Source organism: Podarcis bocagei (assembly GCF_964188305.1).
Source record: "Podarcis bocagei genome assembly, chromosome: 2".
Taxonomy (NCBI): Eukaryota; Metazoa; Chordata; class Lepidosauria; order Squamata; family Lacertidae; genus Podarcis; species Podarcis bocagei.
Window position 1 is genome coordinate 97,376,557 of NC_138126.1, and position 21,038 is coordinate 97,397,594.

Consider the following 21,038-nt stretch of genomic DNA (forward strand, 5'->3'; position numbering starts at 1 on the left):
GAGAGAGAGAGAGAGAGAGAATTGTAGGCAGAATGGTAAAATGGCACTTCAGCCATAAAGCTCCCCTTGAGCTCATTAGTACTTCTCAGCCTTGCCTACCTCACAGGCTTGTAAGAATAAAGAGACATGGACTCTTTGGAGGAAGAACAGCATGAACATGTAATAAATACCTAATATCCATTTCAACCATCCCTTTTTTCTGAAAGAAGGGAGGGGGCATCCTATTATATAGGGCTGCGGCTGTAGCCTCTTAATTAAAGAGGGGGGCACATCCAGCAACCTTTTTGATGCAGGGTCTGCAGTTCTCCTACACACACAATATTTCCCCCCCTATCCCCTTTCATCTAATTACTTCGGGTTACACAAAGGTCAAGGGGAGAAGGTAAACTTCTCAGAACTGAAGCAGGTAAGCAGAGGGGAAAAGCCGTGCCGGCTGCCTTCTCTGGGCCCAAACTGCACATGGGGTCAATTTGGCCCCCGGAATTTCTTAGCATCATGAAAGGCTAACTATTAATTCAGCCATGGCCAAGGTTCAAGGAGAGCCAAGACCTTTGCACATGAATGCCCTCTCCTCCTCCGCACCCCTCCAACTGCAAGCAATGACTCTTCATCGTTTTCTCTCAAATATAACTTCAAAGCAGAAGTAATGCCTGGTCGATTGGGGGGTTGAAGGGGGGGGGGAGTCAGCAACTGCCCTGCCCTGCTGATCAGAGTGGACAAAAGCAATGCCAAGCTAAAGAGATGAGGGGGGAAATTGCCCCAGTGAAAGGAAGGAGCAGGCGGTTGAAATCGTTCCCTTTCTTTCCAAGGCCTGGAATCTTTCTGGTTGCTGGGTTGTTTGTTCTTGGCAGAGGGGATCTCTCTCTCTCTCTCTTTCTCTCTACACCTCCAGCTTTCCTTTAGTATCCCGAAGAATAATGGGCATCTGGGAGCTGTTTCAAGTGGACTTTAATTTGTCTTAATGAAACTCACAGCAAATAATTCCCAAGCGCCCACCCCCCACCCCTCTGTGTGCGCAGTGGCCACATACCAACCGAGCCACCCTTACAAGCAAAGCAGCCGACGGGGGGTGCGCGCACACACAAGCACGCGCTTTTGAAAAGAAACCCCCCCCACCCCCTCGCCGGGTCGTTTATTTTTTATTTTAAAAAAAATAAATGCGTGCGATCGCGCTTCGTCAGATATTTAAAAGCATTTTAAAGGTTTCATAAGCTTCTCTTTCCCCACCACGGCAGCCAGGATCCGTGACTAAAAATTAACTGGTGGCAAATGAAGCAGGTGGGAGGGGGGGCGCGATGTGGAGGGGAGAGAGATGGATGGGGGGGCAAAACAAAGTTTGTGCAAAGTAGCAGAACCGCAGAGAGAGAAACCCTGTCAAGTGATTGCGCTCTCCATGGAGATCCGAGGACCAATGAGAGGGGCAGAAGCTGTTTATAGGGGCGGAGCGTCTCCATAGCATCCAGAGAAGCCTTTCGGAGCAGCTACTTATTGACAGTCATTCTGTTGCTTACAAATCACAGCGGCTCCGGAATAAAAGGGCTCTGGCAGCGAGGGGCGTAATAATTCATCCAACGGGAGAGCAGTAGAAATCTACCCTATTTCCCTACCCGGCCCCCACCGCCACACACTTCACCCCACTGAATATTCGGCGCTTAGTAGTAAACACTTGGCGGTAGTGGGATTCCTTCGTAGGAACAGGTAAGATAAACGGAATTATTTGTTTCTTAACAAGGCGGGGAGGGCAGGCCAGCTTTATTTCTCCCCCACGTTATCCTGGGGAGGCTGGAATCCCCCCAGCACACATTTTTTTTATTTTATGGTTCTGGCCAGACGTGAATGCGGAGGGACCCTCTCATGAATCCATCAACGCAAATGTAACAACACTTTCATTTAAAAGGGGAAGAAATAATCCATGGTAAGAGCCTTCTGTATAATACATTTGGGGGCTTGGTTGAATTCTGTGTTTTTCATGTGAAGATGGTTGGCATGAATCTTCATGTACTAGTTCAGGGGGAGTAAAGCTTAAATACAGGTACTCAGCCACTCTTCTTCTGTTTCTCCAACCTAAACGCCCTCTTGTTATGCTTACATATGTGGCATACAAGATTCATAGGATTTCAAAGCAGCCCAGTCCTATGCATAATATACTGGGCATTAAGCCCCACTGAGGTCAATGGGGCTTGCTCTCTGGGTACAGGATTACAGCTTTGAGCAGCCTAGGTGTGATTTTACCCTCTGCTCTATGAACCAGCTGAGCCGAAGAAGTCAGGTTTAAACCGATTTAGCTCCCTGCCGAATCAATGGGAGCAATTTGCAACCCTAAGCCCATTACCTGAAGGTAGGTTCCATTGAAATCAATGGGATATACATCACATACTGTGTTTGGCACTGGGGTGCCACTTGCCTTAATGAAAGTGCTTCAACTTATGGATTGTGTTGCTGGAGGTAGATTTTCCTTTTTTTAAAAAATTGAATCACTTTTATCCCCAAGATAGCCTTGGAAATTCTAGGCATTATGGAATGGCATGAAACTCCCACCATCTTAACCATTTTTATGGCAGTATTCATACCTCTAATGTTGAAGAAAACAAAAACAAAAACTGATGGGTTTTGTGCATTGAGTGAGGAATCAATGATAGATTTAAAACAGAGGCTACTTCAAATCACTAAGATGGAATCTGTAAAAGGGTTAGGGACTGTCAGGTTTGTAAGCTGAAGCATTTATGAAGCTGAAGAAATTGTTATTTACCTAGAAGGAGATACTATCATGTTCATTTCAGTTGCTTGTTTTAAGCTGGGTTTTAAGTGTTTCAATAGGAACAAATGCTACTTAGATTCTTGGCAGTTTTGTGAAAAATCTTGCCACCAAAGAAAAAAAGGGGCATTTGGGTGAATTCCACCCATCTTAGGCTGTGGTCTGCATAAAGCAGGCTAGTTAAGTAGGCTGGTTTGAGAAGGGGATCCTACACCCAGGGATGGCTCAATTCTCTGGGATTACCTCAAGGGTATATTTGGCTCCAGTGCTTTTAGAGTGTCTGGCTAGAAAACAACCTGCTCAAGTGTTTGTTTGTGAGCCGCCTATTTGTTAGGGGCTTTGAACTTCTTCGTGTTATTGTTGCAGGATTGTCACCCCCCCCTGCCCTTCCCCCTTCTTCCCCCTTCCTGCTCTCCCACAATTCCTGAATGTTGGACTTGCCTGTTTTGGCTTCCCCTGACATGACTGACAGCTGGCTGAACGTGCAGTCTGAAGAAGAGAAAGGCCAGGAAAGCAGCATGGCGGATTCAAGCAACCTGGACGACAGCTTGACCAGCCTACAGTGGCTTCAAGAATTCTCCATCATCAACGCCAACATGGGCAAGGCAAGCTCTTCCCCTTGCAGCACAGATCCTCACGGCTATCACAAGATCCCTGGCTCTGCTGCACCATGTTCCCCTCTAGCTGGTGACCCGGCTTGCATGGGGATGCCCCATACCCCTGGCAAGCCAATCTCCTCTTCCACATCCAGGACTGCACACCTGCAAGGCCAGCCATTGGAAGACATAGATTACAAGACTAATCCCCATGTAAAGCCTCCTTACTCCTATGCCACGCTCATCTGCATGGCGATGGAAGCAAGCAAGAAAACCAAAATCACCCTCTCAGACATCTATAAATGGATTACAGATAATTTCTGCTATTTCCGCCATGCAGACCCCACATGGCAGGTAGGTGCCTAGGATGGGACAGCCCATACCTCTCTGCATTTTGGCTACCCAGTCATGTGGGTGAGGTTATAGCGCACTTGCTACTGTCTCCATGTTTTCTGTTGGCTATCCACTGCAGTTCATGACCAGCCATCCTCCCAAATCAGCCTTGATGCTTCTGTGACTTGCATTATGTGACAGTGAAACTGTTTCACCACTATTTAAATTCTCATGATTTCCATGTGAGGCAAGTGTTGTGTACACCTAATATGCTGATGAAGGAAATCTAAACTACTTGACCAGAATCCTTAAAAATGGCCATGCTTAGAGCAGCAAACAGCTCCCTACATTCTTAACACACAACACAGTCCTAATCATGTCCATATAGAATTTGATGGGACTTGTTGTTGTTTAGTCATTTAGTCATGTCCGACTCTTCATGACGCCCTGGACCAGAGCACACCAGGGACTTACTTGATGGGACTTACTCCCAGCTAAGTAGAGTTAGGTTTGCAACCCGGGGCTGGACCCACACCATACCTATTGAGCACATTCAAAGCATTTACACCCCAAATAAATCCTGGGAACTGTAGCTTACCCCAACAGAACTGCAATCCCCAGCAGCTATAACAAACTGCAGTTCCCAAGATTATAAGGGGTGGTGGTGGTGATGTGCTTTAAATGTATGGTGGGTGTGCAAATTTAGACACTAGCACCCTTTTTCCTGGATCATCTTTCATCATACATACATAATGTAAGGTTCCATCACTGTCAGCTGTGCCACGTTACAGGAGAACCAGCTATGTCTGTGGTCAGGTGGCTGTAAGACCCTCTTGCCACAAGATGAGGAACAGATCTCCTGTCAACCTCCTATGACAATAGAAAGCGACCAAGTGTTTGTAGTATTCATGCTGCAGCTCCTTTCTGTGCTTCCTTCTCCCTAGAGTGCAATTACTGTTGCTTGGTATGTTTCCTATCAAGGTGTTTTGCCTGGAATAAGCACTTAGTAGCACACAGAGGTTGTGGTAAATGAGAAAGCAGAGCAATGTAAACAGGCATTTTCTCCTTTTGAAGGTAGCAATTATCTAACAAATACTGTGGATGATTGAGAGAATGTCCTTTTTTTCCTCCTTTTTTTTTTTTTTTTTTTTTTTGAGGCTCCAACAAGCGTAAAGGAAGTGCCATAGAAAGTACAGAAAAACAACAGAGGGGCAGTGAAGGGGAAGAGAGAAGGAAACAGGTGGAGGGCGAAAGAAAAATAAAGATGGCAAGAGTAGGAGCCAAGAGGCGGGTTGCGTTGCCTAGAGGTGATTCTCCTCCAGTCTTTCATTGGATGCTTAATGCTGCTAATCCAATCAGTCATAAATGGGCATTTGGAGTCAATTAAATGCACAACTGGGAGGCAGGGGAACCATTTAGAGAGGGAAGGGGGCAGTCAACCCCAGTCCATCCTTCATTGCAGATAACATGTGATTATTCCCCACAAGTGTTTATATTTCTGGTTACAACGAGGTAGAAAAAATAGCCACAACAAATGCTCTCAGGATACCTGTTTTTTTAAAAATAAATTTTATTTTGAATATACCCAAGAAGAAGCCTTGCACTTTGCTGTAAGTCTTAATGCTCCACCCTGAAATGTCTGTTTTCCCCCCAGATTTCAGTGGGAACAATCTTGTTAGGAGGGCTTTGGAAACCAGCTCTTTTAATATGGAACTATATTCCATATTCAATATCTGGAAGCTTAACTTCTCGTATCCAAAATTTAGTTGGTCACACAAGTAGGAGATACTTGGCCGATTTGCGTCATGCCTGGAGAGCATTTAAAACAAGCAACTGCTTCACACACTTCTAGGGAGAAAGAGGAGAAAAAGTCAGGGGTATAAATTTCTTTCCCCCCAATCCCACCCTTTGATCCATTGAGGAGGAAACCAAAGAAATTGATGTGTCTTTTCCACGTGACCTGATGCTTTCCAATATTGACTGTGGAGAAGCATTTGAAAGAAGGCAAAATAAAGATTTGAGAGAGGTTATTAGGAAAGAGGTGCATCTAAGTGCAGAATGGCTGGGATATTGGATCAGAAGTGTACAGTGCCTCAAATGGTCAAAGACAGAAATATTATAACTTTTCACTATCCTCTTGGAGAGGTGTAAGTAACCTGCAAGATGTTGCTAGACTACAATTCTCATCATCCTTGATCAGTGGCCATGCTGGCTGAGGGTAATGAGAGTTGAAATCCAATAACAGCATATGAAGAGCCAAAGTCTCATGACCACCAGCTGAACAGCCTTGGACATAAGACATCAGCCTGCAATGAAGGCTGTGGCCTGTAATGAGAATAAATTCACTTTTGTTACCATGTTAACAACAATATTGAAATATTGCATGTTGAGGCTCTCTCCCTCCCCTAGCAAGCACCACAGTGTAAGGAAGAATGTCCTTGAGCACCATCTCCTTCAATTCTCAATGTCTGTGATACGTGGTAGACTCATTTGTGTCTTTGGCTCTTTGAGGTTTAAAAATATTAGGCTGGACAAGTAAAAGTTTGGGTAGGAAAAAAGAGGGAAAGTTTTGCCTTTCAGAAAATCCAAATAAAATTTGTTCACCAGGTCTTTATAAGGTACTTACTGGACTCTATTACTGTTGCACCTATATGGCTTGTAATTTTTTTATGTCCTTCAAATAGTCCTGGCAAGCAGTGAATCTGTAGCCCCACACCAATAGACGGAGACCCAAAAGTCAGCATATTTCAAGCATCCACTCTTAATTCTATACCTTGGACTTTCCCTTCTGCTCTCGAAGCACTGTTTTCTAAAAATAATAACAAGCATCATCATCTCAGTCAAAGGAAAATGATGAGTACATGTCATTCATTTCTGACAATTGATGTGACAGTTTGATATTCATGGGTAGTTTTAGTGTTGAATCCTTGAGGGAAACCCTCTTGAGATGTTCCTTGCCACATCGTTCTTAAGATCATAAGAGCTAACTCCTAGGGGTTGAAGGGAATTCACACACACCCAAAATTGAGGGGACCATCCCCCCACTAAGTTGATGGGCATTGCCATTCAAATGGTGTGCGTGCACCGTGTCATGTGATCAATTACGAGGGGTGGGGCTTATCTGGGCCCTCCAGTATTTTATTGAAGTTGGCACCCCTGCTTAAGGTGAAACAAAGAGTTTCCTCTCCATCCTAAGTGATTAGTGAATGAGTTAGATTCTAGGTGTTTGGATATGGTGGTGATGACATAACATAGTACAGTGTTATTGTCATTCCATCACCTGTCAAAAGGCTGCCACTACACACTGCTAAGCTTGTTTCCAATCCTCCTACTAGACTGTATCACAACCAGGTCTCTTGATGTGCCAAAACACTATTGCTTGCAGTCACCACAATAACGCTGCTCAGTGTAGTGGATGTTTCTGATTCCTACCATGGTCACAATGCATAAAACAAGTAGTAACATCTAGCCTGATGAAGACTTCTGGAGAACTCAAAAGCTTGCTCACTATTTTCTGACATTCTAGTGGTCCTAAATCCTAATAAAGGTATTGACCAAAACTAAATCCATTAGGTTTCCTATGAGATTGGGACATTTTATGTTTTACAGAATTAACAACAACATGGGCATTAATAAGTACAAACAGAAAGAAAGAAAAACCCTTGCATATTGATGTGGTTGATGCAAACTTTCCTGTTCTTTCTTTCCCCCTTTAAAAAAAACAAAACCCCAGTATTCACTCCCTCTTTGTCGTGATGCAGGTGGTTTGATGGATCCTTGCAGGGAAGAATGATAAATATGCTAACTAGCTGGGTAATAATCAGCTTGTAGGCAAGCCCAGCAGATTTAAACTGACTCTAGCAGGGGAGAGGGTTATTCTCTGACCCTTGTAAAATTTCATTAAACAGTAAATTCTGACTCATCGGAGACCAGCGCGTTCACAGGAATTTCTTTCTTTCTTTCTTTCTTTCTTTCTTTCTTTCTTTCTTTCTTTCTTTCTTTCTTTCTTTCCCCTTTCTCCCATCGTGCCCATGTTCTCACCCGCCTCGTCAACCCCAGTTCCTGTAAGTGCAGACACAAAGTCAAAATGTCATGCCACCCATAAGCAGGGGGGTGGGGGGATGGGGAGAGATTCCTGTGGGAGCTGTGTGCTTTGGAAAGGAGCCAAGATGCCCAGGGAGTTTCAGCCTAGAGGAATAGCTTCTTATTATTATTTAGCCCTCCAGGCATTCAAGCCTTGCTTTTGCTCTTTGGCAATACGGATTATGGATGAATAAGCATAAAGATATCCAGGCAACATTTTTTTAAAAAGAAAAAAAAAAGAATGAAAAACTCTTGCACACAATCCTTTACCATATCCAATCTCTTAACACCCTCCTGGCTTTGTGCTCTATAAGAGGGTGTTATTTACCCAATAACAGAGTTTCCTTTCTGATTGTGCACATCACTCCAGACACGCACATTCATTCTTCTGAGGAGTAGCTCTATGGGAACAGTAAATGCCCCTTCTTTTTATTTATCTCTTTGTTGCTATTTTTTTCTAGAGCTTTTCTGATTTTTCTTTTCCTTTTTATGATGATTTAGAGGGTGATTTCATATGAAGTCCATTCCAACCAAAGGATGTTCCATGGGTGCGCAAATGTGTTTCTCACATGGGTGTGTATAAATATAAGCAATCCATACCAAGGAGGCCAGTGATTGTGCAGAGCAAGGGGGAGGAGTTATGTTGTGTCCCCTTTTCCATTTCTGTCAAATGAAGTGGTTCTTTCACAGTGTCGTCATATTTAGCACCATAGTGTACCATGGTAGCTGTGGTTTATGGGATAATCCTTGAGCATCATACATGTTGGTTCACACATCATTTGAAGCTTAGCTGTGCTTTAAAAGGCGAACCTGCAGTGTGCTGGTGCACAGAGCAAAAACCGCCACTGCTTCATTCCTCCCCTACTCCTGCCAGGAATGAAACCATGGTTTGGATTAGTGACACTTAAGAACCTGAGCTCACTGCTTGTTTTGTGCAAGCAAGCCAGAAGCCAGAAGCCAAGAACAAACTTGGGTAATTTACAGTTTATGGTTTGTTTGGAGGGAGAGAAAAAAATGAGCCCAGGTTTAGACATAATCCTAGCAGCCTGGCATGAACAGAGGAAGAGCAAAGCAGCTGAGATGTTAACAGTGCCTCAAGTACCTTGCATGTTCATTTTTAAACTCTAGGTTTTTAAAGTGACACATCAGCCAGGCCAAAATCAGTTTTCTGGCTAGCATGGGTTTTAAAAAACAACCCAACTATGAGGGTCATAAAATGTCTGGCTTACCTTTCTGGTCTCCTGAACATTGAGGGAGGAGGTCTGTTCTCCTCTGATTTTGAGGGTGTGAGATGGTGATCTTCATCTCACTGTTCAGAAAGTTGCTGTGAACACTTCTGACCAAAACCAGTGAAACAGAAACTGTCTCTTCTAGCACCATGGAAGCGGGAAAGGCGCTATTTCTACTACACGATTTCACTGCATTATAGTCTGTTCTGGTTCAGACCTAATATTGAAAGAAACTATTCATTGTAACTGGGGCTGGGGAAACCCAGCCAGATGGGCAGGGTGTTGTTGTTGTTGTTGGCATATTAAAGGAGACACTTGATCTTATGATGACTGACACTCAGGATAAATGGAGGGCATCTGCATTAGCTTTTTCTTATATTAAGGTGTTCTCCCCCTCCAGTAATTCTGAATGAGCTGGAGCTTGGGGGAATATAAATGTCTTTCCTTAAGCATCACTAAAGGACAGCAAGGCTGGGCATGTGGTTGCTTAAAAATTACTTCTCTTTCTTTGCCCTCCACCTGCAGAGATTGTTGAGGTGCCTTATTTCCAGAGGTCAATTTTCCTCTTAATCTTCCACATATGCCTCCATCAAAACTCTCTTTGCACTTTCTCTTCCACCATCCATATTTTTTCTCTCGTGCCAGCACTGGACTGGATCTTGTATATCCATCCATATCTGTCTTCAGGCTACTCCACCATGGTTTTCTGGTTTTCTTTTCCAGCTGAAACTATTTTTTTGTGGTTACTGAGTATCATCTCTCTTTTTTAACCACATCAGTTGTTTTTAAGGATGTTTTGTACTTCTGTAAATTTTGGGATTCCCCCTAATTACTCTAGTTTCTCGGTGGCTCAGTCTTGGCTCCACTTCTGCTGGCATGTTTGTTATTTAAAGGAGTGACGGAAGGAGGGCAGCAGACTAGAAAAGGTGTGTCAATAAGAGAACAAGTGTCTGTGTACTATGAGGGAGATGCAAGACCCTTTTTACGTTTTAAGTATTATTATTTATGAAAAGTTTTAAGTACAGATTTAAACAGATTTAATCTCATTTAGCTCTCTTCTTGACTTCCTTGACAACACCTTGGAAATGGTAGCTTTGCAAGAGTGCTGAGAATTATTTATTAGAGACTTCTGCACAGAACAGCAATTTGAAAGCCAGGGTGTACTTTGAAAGTCGTTCAAACTTGTAATATAGACACACATGGCATAAGATCTTTCCCTGAAAGCTCAGGGCAACTTAGAACATTTTAACAGAATCAAACCTTGAAACTAAGGGCAGATCCATACCCTACATTTAAAGTACATCCAACACACGGCTTCCCCAAAAGTCCCAGGAACTGTAGTTTCCCCCTTACAGAGCTACAATTCCCAGCACCCTTAACTGCAGTTCCCAGGATTCTTTCTGGGAAGTTATGTGTGTTGAATGTGCCCTAACACTATGCAATGCATGCACTAGAAAAAGCAGACAGGGTACTAACACCCCTCATCTCCCCACACTTGCCATTGGCATCCATAGGCCATCTCAAATGAAGGTTCGTACAAAATACTTCCAGTAAATATTCTGGTTCATGTCGCTCTTGTATGAATTTAATGTGACATGATCTGACGTTCTTGGTTGATCATGATGGTTAAAATATCGTGATGGGAGTTGAGGCATGAATCCATATATTTCAAAGTTGTATAGGAACGAGGATGGACATTTATCGGTAGAAATATGCCTGGCCATGTGGCTCATTTAAGCATCATTCTATTCCAGATTCAGTTTCACTGTGGCAAGCCACTTCAGCCTTCTATCTTGCTGAAAAGACCTTCACACTTACAGCTGATTCAGCCGCCTTCATTGTATTCACTTCAATGTGGGTTTATGTTTGCAGTTACTTATATTAAAACTCCATTTTGTTTAATTCTGGTTTCAGAACTCCATTAGGCACAACCTGTCCTTGAACAAGTGCTTCATCAAGGTGCCACGAGAGAAGGACGAACCAGGGAAAGGTGGATTCTGGAAGATCGACCCCCAGTATGCAGACAGGCTGATGAACGGAGCGTTCAAGAAGCGCAGGATGCCCCCCGTGCAAATCCACCCAGCTTTCACCGGAAGACTCCAGCAGGATGCTGGCTCCAGTTCATTGGCTCACCAGGCGGTGGCATCTTGGAAAAACAACAGCATCCTGAAAATCAACATGGAGTCTCAGCAGCTGCTCAAAGAGTTTGAAGAAGCCACCGGCGACCAGAACTGGAACCCGGCAGATGGGAAAATGAGCCATAAACGCAAGCAGCCACTCCCCAAGCGAATGTGCAAGACAGCCCGTCTCTCCAGCTCCCCCCTGCTTACTCAGGAAGAGCAGACAGAGCTTGGGTCTCTGAAAGGTGACTTTGACTGGGAAGCTATCTTCGACACCACCTTAAATGGTGACTTCTCCACCTTCGAGGATCTGGAGATCACTCCTCCTATCAGCCCAATAACCAGGGATGTAGACTTGACTGTGCATGGAAGACATATTGACTGCCCACAGGAGTGGTGCCCTGCCGGGCAGGATTACATCCTAACCGAATCCAACCAGAACAGCTTGGACTTTGACGAGACCTTCATTGCCACTTCTTTCCTCCAGCATCCCTGGGATGAAGGGAGAAACGATTACCTCTCGAGTTCTGTCAACATAGACCCGCTCTTTGAACTCAACGATCCTTCATTGCAGACGGAAATGAATGACTGGAGCAATGCTGGGTGTCTTTAATGAGTGACAAGAGCCCTGGCTGGAAGGCTCAAGATCATCCCAGGTTGACCTGCTGTATGAACAAGATTGGCCCAGTGCTGCAGGACTTTACACTAACAGTAGAATCCTCTAGCAAACAAGACATCTTCATTCTTGGGACCACGTGGATCACAGAGGTGTCGGGGGTGGGGAGGGAAAGATCTGGAGAATTTGGCAGGATGTATCTGAAAGCAACACACGGGGAACTCTGTACCCCAAAAGACAACAAAATAATAATAATACAGTACTTATTTTTGTGTTCTTTTAAAGAAATATGGAATTTTTCTACTTTAGGGGTGGAGGGAATTGAAAAGGGCATATCTTCCTTGCAGGGGAGGGCATGACATTTGAATATAATGGAATAGGATGGAAGAGCTGGCCTTTTCTGGTTACTAAGAACATGTTAGATCTGTGATTTCTGTAATTTCCTCTTCCTTCTTTTGTCCATTTGCTTCTCCCTCCATCCCTCTCTTTCATGTGAGTGTGTTTGCATTGTTTCTACCCAGGGAAAATTTCTTATAGGTAAAACGGGACAATTAAGTAGCAGGCAAATACAATTCCCATCTGTATTCTAGGAATTTCAGCCACCAGTCTATCTAGGACTAGTTTAGATGTCGACATCTGTATTTTCAGAAATGAATCAACAAGGCAAGATCTTTCAGGCTTATAAAATAGAGAGCCTACTATATATCTATATATCTATTACAAAACCTATATTTTTAGCTACAGGGCACAATCAGTAGAGTATTTACAGCGGGGGTGGGGAATGAGGATTGTTTGTAATAATGTTAATTAAGATTGAAGTGTATCAAGCATTTGTTATACAGAGGGGAAATGTAATAAAATATGCAAGTGGGAATTCCTGCCAGTAGAGGATTTTTAAAAATCCACAAATGGGGGCCTGGCATTCTCTAGACGGTCCTTTTTACTTATTTTTGTATCTTAAATTCTTTACATTTTTGCAATCTTGACTGTGTATACTGTAAAGCCTAGACATTTGAAGTCATGGCAGGCAAGCCCTCTAAAGTCTTGAACAACTAACAAAGTGCCGTACCCTTTCCTAGCCAGAAGCTATGAAGGCATCTGTGTGATTAAAAGACAGACTCTGACAAATCAGTTGCCAACACAACTGATCAGTAATGAAGGGCTATTATTTTCCTCTCCTTTTGGCCAAGCGATCCCGGGTGGGTACTTCTAAAATATTCCTCTGCTTTAGTTAATGTCTCCGTATATTTGAGTCTCTAGCCAGAGAAAGTTTAAAACAAAACTCCGAATGGGCATGTTAATCAGTGGCTCTAGACTCATGGTAGGTACACACTGTGTGATAATTTGTATTCAGTGCTGGATGAAAGTGCACTTTTGAGGTGCCGTACATACCGACAACATCCTGCTGCATATTTAAAAAATGCACATTTTTTTCAAGGTGAGGAAGGAACTACACATGTGCAAGTGCGGTGAGGTGTTGCACCATTTATTCCAGCGCTTAGGGGGTGTGACTAGACTACATGAATGGAGGGGAGTAGAGAACATCGCTGTTCACTGCTTCTTAAACCTCCTACCTGTATGTACAGATAGCACAGAGACTAACTCCCGCTTTAGGCAACGTTGCTGTGCAAAGCTATGTACAATGGCAAAGTGCTATGTACAAAAGCACTCTATGGAATAACAAGCCCTGTGTATTTCAAACTGTACGTGTGCCCATAGCCTTAAGTGGATGGTTACAGGCCAAAGGCTGTATATGCGGTAGAAACTGCAAATGAAAGCTTCCCCCTGCCTTCTTATTTAGCTTCCATCCTAGAACTGAAGTTGCCACCCAGCTAGGTGTTTAGCCCACAGCTAATGTTAACCCAATAGTCATCTTAAGCTTTATGTGCATTCAAGTAAACTCTGCATATTCCCAATAGTTATGGAGATTCCCCCTGGGAACCTGGCAGTCTTGTCTGGAACATGATATTTTATAGGTATTTACCTTTCTGGAATGGTAAAGCTCTACTGTCTGCATTTAGCAGACGCAGAAACAAACAGAACGTTCATCAAGCAAACGTCAATCCTTTTTTTCTTTACTTCTCTGCACCTTCCTGAATAATGTACACCCACGTGCATTATGTTTTGAAATGTTAATGTTTCCATCCCCTTAATCAGTCTGCCCCAATGATTTTTAAGTGGGGAAAGGCTACAACCTGGGGAGAAAAGTGCAGGCTTTCTGTTTCTGTGTGACAAATATGATGAACTGCGATAAATGCCTCTTTAGAACCGCATCTGTTCACATCAGAGTATTCTGCCCGCCCACCAGTTTATTTTAACAAAAGAGCTAGACTTCCAGGGACAATAATTTGACACCTAGAGATGGCTGCTTCCCATGCTACGTTCTCTTTGTTCACAGTTAAAAAAAAACATAACCCGCATCATGGACACAGATGAATCCGCAGAGAATCCAAGCACAGCTCTTTGCTTTCTGCCCCCAATATTAGTCCTGTGCTCACATTAGTGTGCAAGGAGAGATGCGGCAATGAAGCATTGTTATTTCCTAGCATTTTTAGTATTCAGTGTGCTTTGCAATCATCCTCACACCATCCCTCAAAGGTAGGCCATTAAATCTCTCTTTAGGCAGAAGACTGAAGGCCATTCCAAATGGCCTGGGTTGTTTTTATGTGCAGTAAATGTGCATTTGGTTCTGAGTTGCTGCACACTTTCTATACACATCGGCTGCACATTATATTTTCCAAGCACTTGACCCAAATTTATTTTTTTTATCTTGGGATATGCAGAGTGCACACAGTCTAGAAAGGGCAACCTGTGGACTACACATCCAACCTCTGATACAATTTTTTTGTGTAATCAAGAGTTTATGAGTTCTGGGCAGCACCAAGGTAGTCCCATATTTGGGATGGGGATAGACACCATTTATTCCTTGAAGCGTCTGCAGGAATGTAGGACATAAATTCCCAGATAAAATAAACTGCCCCCAAGCATGGACAGCTTACATCCTGCCAAGTACTAGACTCCTAAAGGGTAACAGAGCCACGCCTCCTGGGTTGTAAAAATGTTCTGCCTTGTGACATTCACAGATGAACTGCCACCACCTGCCTAGTCTTCATTACTTGGGTGATAAAGCACATGGCCCCCCAAACTGGCCATCTCTAGTCTAAAATATATTGCCTCCAAAGGTCAATGTAAGAAGACTACTCTGGAGGTACACACACACACACACACACCTGGAAAAGTCACAGGCATATGAGTACCTGAAAAAGCAAAGTAATGGAAGGCAAAGTATGTTCATATTCTGGGACCAGCTGGTATTAATATTGCTAATAAAAATCAACAGAGCTTCCTGGAGCTGAGCAGGATTCAGCCCTCTATTTGATTTGTAGTGGGAGTGTAGAAGAGTACTGTATCTGGGAACCATATGGATCACCTAAATATAATGGGGGAAGAGGGGAACCACTGACATGGAACTGAAATATGAGCAATTCAGATTCTAATCCACTCCTTTGCTGTTGGAAATGTTATTAATTTACAGTGAGTTAAAATACTAGATTTTCTTTGGAGTGTGTTTAGATTAATGAAAAATAGCAAGCTAGGAACTGTTGCTGTTGGAAACAATATTAGAAACCTTAATCATGTCCGTAGATATGTGTACATGTCTCTCTCTCTCTCTCTCTCCTTATTGCTTGTTTATTGAAAAATAAAAATTAGTTTGGGTAACTACTGGAAAAGAAAAGCCCTTATTTTAAATTATGGAAGAGTATATATTTCAGAACTAAAAGGAATGGGGACTTACATGCAAAATGGACCAGGTGCTCAGCATCAGTTTTGAAACAAATACCGGTAATTGAGGAAAAACGGAATGATTTGCTGAATTTAAAATTTGGAACTTTAATTCAGTGCACTCAGATTTGGAATTCACGTTTCAATGGACACGAGGCATACAGAGTTCAGCATTTTAAAATCCTATTGTTCAGTGAAAGAATTAAGTTTGCGCTTTAACTCTCTTCCACCAAAATCAATAGGACTAAATAGAAATCCAATGGATTTTTGTTATGTCTCTTTGTATTTTGGGATTTGGCATTTGAAGCACAGATATATATTTGAAAAAACCTAAATATGTAAATATGTACTCTCAGATTCACAACCTAAATGTAATATTCAGCATTCAAATCAATGAGATTTTTGTCCTTGATTTCAATGGGTTCTGGTTGCAGTCAGTGACTTTACTTCAACTTATTTTTAAAAAAACCTAATACTGCTGCAAATCTAATTTCAGTGTTCTCCTAATGAGTAAAGTTGCTTTATTGCAGTCTATGACCAGTATCAGGATGACCAGTATCAGGAGGTATTTAAATTCGTGTTCATCTTGCACGTTTAGAATAGTAAATTTGTTCAAGCTTTTCTCAAGAGGTACAGATCAGTTTAGGTCTATGGAAGTTGGCTTGAATTTCTGGGCAGCCTACTGCTGAAAGCCTGGTCCCAGTCTCTATACAGGAAGCTTCAGGAGCACAGTGTAATTCTAGAGATCAATGGCTTCAGAAAACATAGCAAAGTCTAGAGGAGAATCAGCAGATGGAAGTTCTAACAAGAAAGGCAAATGTGTCTGGCGGAACCAACTACTCATCTGCGCACAAAAGGGCAAGTTGTGAGAGAATGGAATCCAATTTGCCTCCTGGTGAACCTACCAGAGATAAAAATCAAATTATGCTCCCCCCCCTTATGTCAAACTGGGAGCATTGGGCCCGCCTGTTGCTTGCACAGGATCTAGGTGGAGGAACATGACACAAAGTTACTCACAAAACTCATTTGCTGCATCTGGCTTCTGCCCTCCAGATGTTTTAGACCACTGCTCTGAGCAGCTCCTGGCTATGGCTGATGTGCGTTGTAGCCCAAAAACATCTGGAAGCCACAAGGTTGGCAAAGGCTGTGCTATACAAACAAGGTGGGAGCTATCAAAATGCACACACTACAAACTATTTCCAAGCCTCTGTTATGGTCAAACTTGCTAAACTTCCAGCCAAGAAGCTCTGAAAAATAAATTCTCTGTAGCAATGCAAAACGTTAATTCCACGAGTGCTTTAATAGAAACCGCAACAGAGAAAATGGGCTGCTTCCACACTGGGGCTTTCTAGCACTACTGATGGACTGGGTATAATTCAACATAGTGCTAAGAAGTTTCCGGGTGAATCCTTAAAGCTGGCTCTTTCAAGACTTCCCTCTCTTGTAAAGTGGCATTGCCCACCCCATGGCTCCAGATCCTATTCAGCTTAATATAGTACAGTGGTACCTCAGGTTAAGAACTTAATTCATTCTGGAGGTCCGTTCTTAACCTGAAACTGTTCTTAACCTGAGGTACCACTTTAGCTAACGGGGCCTCCCGCTGCTGCTGTGCTGCTGTAGCACGATTTCTGGTCTCATCCTGAAGCAAAGTTCTTAACCCGAGGTACTATTTCTGGGTTAGTGGAGTCTGTAAGCTGAAGTGTCTGTAAGCTGAAGCGTCTGTAACCTGAGGTACCACTGTATTAACCATGAAAGACAAAGGTCAAGCCAACTTTATAGTAGTTAGCACAATTGTAGCACAATTATTTGCATCTCCAGACTGTAAAAACTGAAATTCAGCCAATAAAACATGGCCAGAGCTTGCTACAGACACTTCCCCAGATCATCTGGATTCATTTCAAGCTAGTTTAGGCCTACTTTGGGGACTGAAATGGCTTTGGGCAGTTCCCACTCACATTTTGATGCACCAATGATGCATAATGCAACCAGACCTGGGATTATGGAAAGGGCTTTCCTGAACCATGTTATATAACCAGTGAGAATTCTACTAGGGAGACATGATGCTCAGCACCTCATTTCTTATCTTTCCCTGCACATCCTCCCAGCAAGGCAACCTCCTCTGCAATGTCTACTTCCTTTGTGGAGCCTTAGCTGTAATTCCACAAGCAGCTGACAGCAAAAGGACAGAGAGCTACAGTAGTGCAGAGGAGCGACCCAGGCGTACTAGGCAACCCGAAGGCAAGACCAAAAACAGGGAGTGAGCAGCATTTTGGACCTCAATGATTCAGGGCAAGGGTGAATTTTCCCATCCCCTGAAGTTCACTTCAACAGGCGGATGGAGCCACCACCTGTTGATCACCTGGTGTCACTTTGACAGCAGGAAAGCCAATGATTCTTTTTCCCTTGGCAGCCCAGCTTGAACTCAAGAGGACCCTACTATAAGTGGGATTTGCAGGCACCACCAGCTGCCTGGAAACTCTGCTTTGGTAAGGATGAGCTGCTCCCTATATTTTAGCATCACATTAGATATCACGGGCAGAAGCATGTTACATACTCTGACGGACCCTTTAACAAGCCCAGGACAAAAAGCAGCTTTGGGAATCATAGAAGTGTAGAGTTGGAAGGGACCACAAGGGCCATCTAGTCCAACTCCCTGCAATGCAAGAATCTTTTACCCAACGTGGGGCTCGAACTCACAACCCTGAGACCAACAGTCTCATGCTCTACCAAGTGAGCGATCTCTCAGGGTGAAGACAAGGAAAAGACACTCAGGAGGATAGGAGAGCATGGGTGTGTGTTTATGTGTGTGTTAGAGAGAGAGAGAGAGAGAGAGAGAGAGAGAAGTGCTTTGCTCCTGCTCTTAGTCATCCCCCCTTCTTTTTGCACCGTGGGGTTCCAAATAAAGGTTTACCTGCAAAATGGGACTGGTTCAAGATATAGACATTTAGCATAGCTGAAAAGGTACATTAGTATCGTGTATTAGTATCCTTTTCTTTTCAGACAGAACAAAGAAGGGACCGAGGTAGCACTTCACACTCTAGAGCAGGGGTAGAGAACCTCAGGCCTGGGGACTGACTGTGGCCCTCCACACCCCTCTCCCCAAGCTGCACCCCCCTTCTCAGCCACCCCCCTCAACTGCCCTGCTTTGGAATGTGTCCTTGAGCTCTGCTAATGCCCTCTGGATGAGGATAGAGTGTGTGTGTGTGTGTGTGTGTGTGTGTGTGTGTGTGTGTGTGTGTGTAGAAAGCAGTTTATGGTACAGAGGCGAGATTTAGTTCCTTTGCTCACTTTTACCTCTGGCCAGGTACCTCATTGGCCTGTGGCTCCTGGAAGGCTGCACAGAAGGAAATGTGGCCTTTAATTTGGAAAAATATCCCCACCCCTTCTCGTGGGGGTGGGACTTGATGAAATGAAGAAAATTCAGTCCATTTCTGTAGTGGAAACTATCTTGTGCTCACTCCAAGCTAGAAAGCTCTGGTGTGGAGAAGAGATGGCCCAGGTACCCTGAGAAAAGCACGGGAGTGAAGCACACACAAAGGAGACAGTAATAGATGAATCCACTTGAGGCTAATTATGATCAGAAGCAATTGCTTCTGTGAAGATGTTGGAGGCAAAGAGGAGAGGGGAAGGAAACATGAAAGGTTAGGGAGGGTGAACTAATGACCTTTGAGTGGCACAAAGGCACTTGAGGAACAGTACAGGAAAGAATGCCAGCCACGCACTGGTCAAGCCATGCGGTGAATGGGTTGTTTTAGGGTGGGACCAGGTCAAAATTATGAGCTTAGGGGTCGCCATGCTTCATTGGGGTATGGCAGCTTCAAAATAGGAGGCATCCATGTATTTTTTGAAAAGGAAGTTTCAGCAGTCTCATATTCTAGGGAATATGTTAGAGAAGTTGCATTGGTTCAGGAAACCTTCACCTTTGGTACAGCCATAGGGAAAGTGGAAACTGGCAGCTAGTGAGAAGCACAAAACCTTTAAAATCATTATTACATGGAGGTGTGGCATCTCGCACAGAGCCCCTTCCTTCGTTCCGCTTAATGTCCCAACACCTCACCAGGAAGCTAGCTCAGATAATCCAAGAATTAAAAAGGGGGCACAGGGATTCAGCCTGCCTCAACTCCTAACAATCTGACCTCTCTATCTAGCCGAACTTTTTGTGGCCCTCCAGACGTTGCTGGACTACAGTTCCCACCATCTCTGCACCATCCTATTAGCCATGTTGTCTGGGAATGATGGGAGCTGGAGTCCAATGGGTTCCCCACTCCTGTTGTACATGAGCAAAGGGCCCTGCATCTCCTCCCTCCTCACCCATTTACCTGCCACCTGCCTGTACCCCCAACTTCTCTCCCTTCCAACTCTTAATATTCCCACTCCCACCAGATGAGACTGGTATCCATGAGGCATTGCAACAAAAGTCTTCCAAACTATCATTAAAATAATAATAATAATAATGGTGGACCACACTACCGTTGAGTGAATTCTGAGATGCTCAGATCCCTTTCGTTTTATTTCCTATTATGTACCACAGCTGGGGTATCTTACTTGCCAGCATCCAAGAGGCCACGTGTGACATTGTGCAGGGGGCTCCATAGCAAATCTACTGATGCAGAAAAGGCATCAACTGAGGTAGAAAGGACATCAATTCCCCGACAATAGGACATTTCAACTCTCCTTGTTGTACGCAGCCCAAACTACCCAGTTACAAGAGAGAAACCTGTGATTGCCTTGTGTTTGTGTGTGGTCATCCTTCTCCCCCCACCTTCTGTTTTCACTATTTAAAACCCCCTCCATCACCTTGAAGTTGCTGGGGTTGGGAAAATCCAGGTACCTGTATGATTTTGGCTCCCATGGGGCCACCAGGAGCTTCGGAAGGTTTAAATGGGGAGGGAAAGTGGGGCTGACGGCGGGTCAACCACCTCCCCACAGCTGCAATGCTGCTCCAGCTCAACCCCCACGGCTTTTAAGTAAGTACAAATCCGTCTGTCAGGGGGACAGCAGGCCTCCCAAGTTACCTGTTGTTTAGCCCGGGCAGTTGTCAAAAACAGCTGTGCCAAGCAGCGCCTTTTTTAAAAAAAAGCAAGATACCCCCCCCCCGCCTCCAGCCCACTCTCTTCGGCTTCTCCCCCACCCCTGCAAAATGGAAACCCTTTAAAATATAAAAGGGAAACGTGGAAGCGGATGGAAAAAAAAACCCACCCACCCCCCCTACGATTCTTGCAGCGGCAAAGTGTCAGCCAGACCCCAGGAGGGAGAGCGAAATAAAAGCCGCATCGTCATACGAGGCTTTGGAGGAAAGGGGTGGGAGGTGGAGAGAGAGAAACCACCACCTTTTGTCCAGTTTTAAAAACGAAACAAATTTCTGAGTGGTTTTCCACCCCACCAGTGAGGGGTTGGGTCGGGTCCACCCTTTCAAACATTTGTGTGCTGCAACAGCAGCCCACAAGATGCGTTTGTAACGGGGGTAGCGGGGAGAGTAGATGGGAACAACGGTGGCGTAACCAGGGCGAGAGGTGGAGGGGG

General features: G+C 44.0%; 1 protein-coding gene and 1 long non-coding RNA gene across 4 annotated transcripts; one reads left to right on the forward strand and one right to left on the reverse strand.

Annotated features, from left to right (window-relative positions):
• The first annotated feature begins 611 nt into the window (after positions 1–611).
• On the forward strand, positions 612–15,452 carry FOXJ1 (forkhead box J1). Of its 2 annotated transcripts, XM_081184777.1 has the most exons (4): positions 612–643; positions 1,521–1,698; positions 3,122–3,705; positions 10,911–15,452. In XM_081184777.1, the coding sequence occupies exons 3-4, from the start codon at positions 3,184–3,186 to the stop codon at positions 11,727–11,729; spliced, it is 1,341 nt and encodes a 446-aa protein (XP_081040903.1). In that variant the 5' UTR covers positions 612–643; positions 1,521–1,698; positions 3,122–3,183; the 3' UTR covers positions 11,730–15,452. The 2 variants fall into 2 exon arrangements, with proteins under 2 accessions (XP_081040903.1, XP_081040902.1); XM_081184776.1 differs by lacking the exon at positions 612–643 and having other exon boundaries at positions 1,349–1,698.
• Positions 5,185–20,558, reverse strand: LOC308581984. 2 transcript variants are annotated; one of them, XR_014005431.1, is made up of 3 exons: positions 20,347–20,558; positions 6,311–6,493; positions 5,185–5,532 (listed from the first exon to the last, which is right to left on the reverse strand). It is a non-coding gene; the product is annotated as an uncharacterized lncRNA (long non-coding RNA). The 2 variants fall into 2 exon arrangements; XR_014005432.1 differs by having other exon boundaries at positions 5,185–6,009.
• Between the last annotated feature and the right edge of the window lie 480 nt (positions 20,559–21,038).